Source organism: Empidonax traillii, unplaced genomic scaffold (genome assembly GCF_003031625.1).
Source record: "Empidonax traillii isolate 1590-97213 ecotype Southwest subspecies unplaced genomic scaffold, ASM303162v1 scaffold518:size600044, whole genome shotgun sequence".
NCBI lineage: Eukaryota > Metazoa > Chordata > Aves > Passeriformes > Tyrannidae > Empidonax > Empidonax traillii.
Window position 1 is genome coordinate 224,810 of NW_020955711.1, and position 5,332 is coordinate 230,141.

General features: G+C 63.6%; 1 protein-coding gene across 1 annotated transcript in view; it reads right to left on the minus strand.

Moving 5' to 3' along the window:
• Positions 1–3,112, minus strand: part of LOC114064099 (TBC1 domain family member 24-like) — a 6,871-nt gene extending 3,759 nt beyond the window's left edge. Inside the window, exons 1-2 of the mRNA XM_027896846.1 lie at positions 2,790–3,112; positions 24–1,059 (exon numbers count right to left, since the gene is read on the minus strand). Coding sequence (XP_027752647.1) covers positions 24–1,059; positions 2,790–2,892 — 1,139 coding nt within the window. The 5' untranslated portion in view covers positions 2,893–3,112. The remainder of the gene's footprint in view (positions 1–23; positions 1,060–2,789) is intronic.
• Positions 3,113–5,332: the final 2,220 nt, after the last annotated feature.

The window sequence follows — 5,332 nt, forward strand, 5'->3', positions numbered from 1 at the left end:
GGCAAAGGGAGAGGTCTCCTTACCTGCTCTGCACCATGGTTATGCCCCTCTCCATTAATGCCTTCCTGTTGGCCATCTGGAGCAGCCAGATTTCCTTGCGGGAGAACAGCCGGATGCCAAAGGCTCTCTCCAGGAGTTTGTCGACAGTCACGTGCTCGGCAATGTTCTGCACAAAAGCCTGCAGGTCTGCCTTGATGTCAGTGCCCTCCAGCTCGGCCCAGCTCCCCGAGAGCCTGAACTGCTTCAGCAGGGCCAGGGCGATGCGGTACAGGACCTTCTGCCCCTCCAGCAGGAACACGTCCAGGACACGGACGGCGTAAGCGAAGGGCAGGTCGTGAAAGAGCCACGACAACCACTCCGAGTAGACCTCAAAGACGTTGTCGGAGGCGCTGGCTATGAGTTTGTGAGCTGCTGGGCAGTGCTTGTTGGCCAGGTCCCCAAAAGTCATGCAGGAGGCCTGGTGGGCCAGGAAGGACTGGTCGATGTAGCTGGTGTGGGGAGCGTTGCTGGCGAGGAGGCGAGAGATGCTCTCGAAGCACTGAGCTTCGTCCTCGCTGTAGTGCAGCAGCAGAGCCACCAGGGAGGGCAGGATCGGGCTGTAGGTTATGTCAGGGAAGAGGTTGCCCACACAGATGAGGATCCTCTTCAGGGCGGTGACCCCTTCCAGGTTGAGGCAGTACGTGGGCATGGGGCATCCCTCCAGGAACTCGGGCAAAGGCTGGGAGCTCCCGCTGGGCTTCCCGAAGAGCCGGCTCGCTACGTCCCTGTAGACCAGAGCGTCCGGGGTGACGAGCCGGCAGGGGACCTGCTGGGTGAGCTGGTGGTAGAGCCGAGCCCTGAGGGCGTGGCTCGTGGCCCAGCAGCCTTCCCTCGCCAGCTTCTTCAGCTCCTTCCGGGGCTTGCTCAGGATGTCCCGCGGGATCTGTGCCGGCCGCTGCGGGTCCGGCATCCTGTCCCAGTCCACGAACTGTCCACAGCCCGGACAGGAGGAGGCGTCGGTGTCCCAGGTGTCAGCCTCGGACGTGACCACGATGGTGACTGGGGATGAGCCAAACGCCTCTGTAGGACAAAGACCTTTTATTCAACACTCTCCACTGCCCCAGCCAACAGCGTTTCACCCCGGCTGAGGGTGCTCTGAAGTCTGACAGCCACGTCCTGTATTTCTTTATTCTCCCTTGCAAGGGGAAGGTTTTCAGGCTTTGCCTGGCTGGAGCTGCTTGCCTTGCCCTCTCCTGCTCCCCTCGGCTCAGGACCCTGGGGAAGCTCAGGGCCAGGTCCCATCTGGGTGTCAGGGCTGCTTCTCCCACCGTGAGGGGCTTTGTACCCCTCAAAAACCTCCTGACTTCCCAGCCTGTGACCTGCTGAGAGGGAGATGCAGAGAGCAGGGACACAGTCCCTGTTCCCAGGATGTCCACGGGACATGTCACACCACCGAGGAGGACGAGCAGCTCAGTCCCAGCCCAGCCCTGCAGGGGCGAGGAGGGACCTCATGGGTAACAGAGCCCAAGCGATGCTGAGGCCGAGAGGGACCATCGGCATCGTGTCCCCTCCCAAGGCCATCGCGGGGCAGGAGGGTCCTGTCCGGGTCGGGCAACCCAGGACGAGGCTGCTCCGAGCCCAGGCAGAGGGAGCAAAGCCGCCCTCGGGTGTTTGCCCTCCTCCTGCTGCCTCCTGCCAAAGTGTCCCGACCCCTCCGGCCGCTCGGGAGCCGGAGAGAAGGGGCGAGGAGAAGGTGCTGCAGCGCCAGGGGCTCGCCGGGGGTGCGGGGCTGCTCTGAGGGGTGCAGAGGGTCCCTGTTCCCCGTGTGCCCCCACGCACCTGGAGAGACCCCCATCGAGGACCGCTCTCAGGGACTGGGGAGCACCTGAGAAGCCCCTCGGGGGCAGAAGGTCCCCATCGGGGGAGGCTCCCGCACACAGCACAGGGCAGGGCTCGGGCAGCCGCCAGCCCTGCTCCGGGAAGAGCAGAGCCTGAGCTCCTCCTAGAGAGACGGCAGCGGCATTTCCCCGGGGCTGCGGGATAGCTCGGCTCCAAACCCTGCACGGGAGACGGGAGCTGTCCCGCCTGGGTGAGCTCTGCTGGGCAGGGATTCATTGGCAGCGATAAAGTCAATTAACACACGTAATTCTCGGGTGTATTTATCTCGATGTGCTCAGGTGCCTGGGGAGTCGCGGATGGATTCGCACCGAGCCAAACCTCTGCTTTGGCCCCAAAGGGACACGGGGGGACAGCACATGGTGGCACATCGAGAGGGTCCTGACGCCTGGGCTGGGTCCGGCTCTGGCTCTTGCTCTCCAGCTCAGTTTGGCCCCTGCTCGAGGTCAGGAGGACCAGCAGATCGGGTTCAGTGCTGGTTCAGGGAAGGGGCAGCAGTTTGCTGCGGTGGCTGCTCATCCTGACTCCCTGCCCTGGAGGGAGCTCCCAACCCCGAGCACAGTCGCGCAGGCTCCTGGCCACAGAAACCAGGCTGAAACAACACCGGGGCTGAAGCAGGGGCTGTTTGCCCCCCTCGGTCCCCAAATTCACCTCTTCCTCTCAGCCGTGTGCCCTGTCCGGAGCCCTGAGGAGCATCACCCCGAGCCCACCCGGCCCCCGGTGCTGGCTGGTGGCTCCAGCTCTGCCCGCCCCGGGCCAAGCCCCGGCCTTGGGAGAGGAACTGCGGCTCTGCTCCAGCCCCTCTCCTCTGCTCCAGCCCCTCTCCTCTGCTCCAGCCCCTCTCCTCTGCTCCAGCCTCTGTCCCCGCTCTGCTGGACGTGTCCCCGGCCCGAGCGGGGCCGTCCCGCACTCACCTCGCCCGGTGCCCGTGTCCTCGGCCCCGGCCCGCTCGGCCCTGGGGAAGGCCCCGGCCGCCCCTCCGGGGGAGCCGGGCAGGCTGAGCCCCACCTGCAGCATCGCCCGGGTGCGGCCACCGCTGCCGGGTCGCCTTTGTCCCCGGCACCTGCCCTGACTTTTAAGGCGAGGGCACCGGGGGTTTATTTGGAGTAAACAGAGCGAGGGGTGGAGCAGCTCCCGCGCCCGCGTCGCCCCTTCCTGCCCCAAATCTGCAGCGAGGCCGGGCGGGGATGGAAACACCCCACGGAACGAGATACCATCAAACAGCAACACGGCCACTAAACCGAATCCTTTATTTTTCCCACGGATAACCTTCATCTTCCCGCTCCGGGGTTCAGGGGCAGGAGGGGGGGCCGGGGCTGCGGCCGCCGCCCGTCCTTGAACGAGGGAAAGGCAGAGCGTGGGTTTGGAGCCGCTTCCCGCTGGATGGTCCGGGGGGGGACCGGGAAGAGCGGCACGTGAGCAGCAAGTGCCAGGAGCGGTGACAAGGAGGGGTCGGGACCACGAGGAGCCAGTGCCGCCCTCGGGACGCTCCTCGGGGCTGTGCCGGCCGTGTGTGCGGGGCGGCTTCAGCACCGGTCACCAAAACCACCAGGCAAATTTGGGGCGATGTGCCCGTGCCCCCCACAGCCCCCCGCCCCTTCCACCCGCCCAGCGGGAGCTCAGACCGCGACTGCTGCAGGCACAGCCGTGGTGCTGCAGCGTTTCCAACCTGCCCCCGGGAAAGGGTTGTTATCGACTGACTTTGAGCCTCAAAACGCCTTGCAGAGCTACAAACCCTGCGTTGTGGTCACAGTTGAAGGAAAAATCCTCTCCAACAGCTGGGAGATGCTCCCAGCACATCACCGCGATCCGACATTGCTGCTGGAGAACTCACAGCTCAGGCTGCACTTCGTGTGCATTTTTATACAGATTTTTATTTCCCTTTAAAAACCTGATATTTGCTGTCGTGGTAAGAGCAACTGCAGGTTGTTCCTGCCCTGCCTCTCTACCTGCAGGTCTGTCTGCAGCACATCCCTGAGCATCCACTGGTGGTCCTGGGGCATCTCCCGAGCAAGTGCAGCCCCTCTGCAGCCCCTCTCCTTTCTGGATGAAGCACCTTCTCCCCCGTGTGCCAAAATCTGTTGGGAGCAGCACGGTTGTCCTGGCATCCCTCTCCTCCCTCTGCTCCTGATGAGCCTGGAGCCCGAGGCAGTGGGGACGAGGGGCTGTGTCAGCAAAGGGAGGGAGGGCAAGGGGGTCTCCCAGTGGGAGGCTCCCAGTCTGCACCCAGAGCGTGCCTGGGCACCCAGTGGGCAGCTCTGGCTGCACCCAAAGGGGCAGGTGATGGCCCCCAGCCCTGCTCCTGGGGGTCCCAGTGCCGAGGGATCGTTCCTCTCTCTCCAACTCAACCCCTTTTTATTTATTCTCTCTCCAAATCAAACCCTTTTGCCCAGGCTCGTGGGTCCTGCTGCCTTTCCCTGGACCTTGTTGGCCGCCTTCTCCTCGTGTGCCTTTTCCAGGACGGTGGATGCCTCTCCCTGCCCTCCCGACGCAGCCCGGAAACCTCCGGCAGTTCCCCCGCCCGCTCCCGGCAGCCGCTCCGGAGGTGGGAGATGGAAGTGAATTAGGGACAGGGCGAAACGAAACAGCGCTTCATGCGTTTTTAATGGTGAAAAAATTAAATATGCAGAGGCCGTGTGTCTCCAGCGGAGCAGCGCAGCCGAAGGCCATGAATGTTTGATGGCCAGAGCTGCGGGAGCAGCCGGATGTGGGAAGAGCCGTGACAGGGGAGATGGAGCCCACCCCGGGGGGTGCCAGGGCCGGCGGGGAGCGCAGAGCCCGGGGCACTGCTGGCATGTGGGTCCTGCCCAACGCAGCGATCTCAGCCCCCCAAGGGCAGGAGTGGGGTGCGTGTCCCTGCTCCCCACCCCAGCACGTCCCCAGCCCTGCCCAGGGAACCGAGGTGGTGCCTGGGGGAGCTCAGCACCCCCCAGACCTGCCCCGGGGCAGCTTTGCTCGAAGGGGATGGTCCCAGGGCACGGGGGCTCCTCTGGCTCCGAGTTCAACATCTCCCCCAGCCCCAGGAGCTTCACCGTGGGGTCGGGCACTCTCTGGGAGCACAGCGGGGTCACAGCCCCCCAGGAACGTGCTGAAGAGGATGCACTTGTTATCACTGTTATCATTATCGTTATCAATATCATTATTGTTATCACTATCGCTATCAATATCATCAATATCGTCATTATCGTTATCAGTATCGTCATCAGTATCGTTGTCATTGCAGCAGCAGCCCCGTGTCACGAGGGCAATAAAGCCTCTCTGTCAGTGTCTCGTGGCTGCTCCTCAGGCACCGGGCCCAGGTTTGTGCCTGCATTGATTTGCGTCACCAATCACACCCAGGAACAAAGAGGAGAGGCCAAATCCTGGTGGATCCAGGGTGGGAAGGGCTCGCTGGGCTTGGACAGAGGCTGCTGTGGGAGTGATGGGCTGTGCCCACTGCCAGGTGACTGCAGGGCCC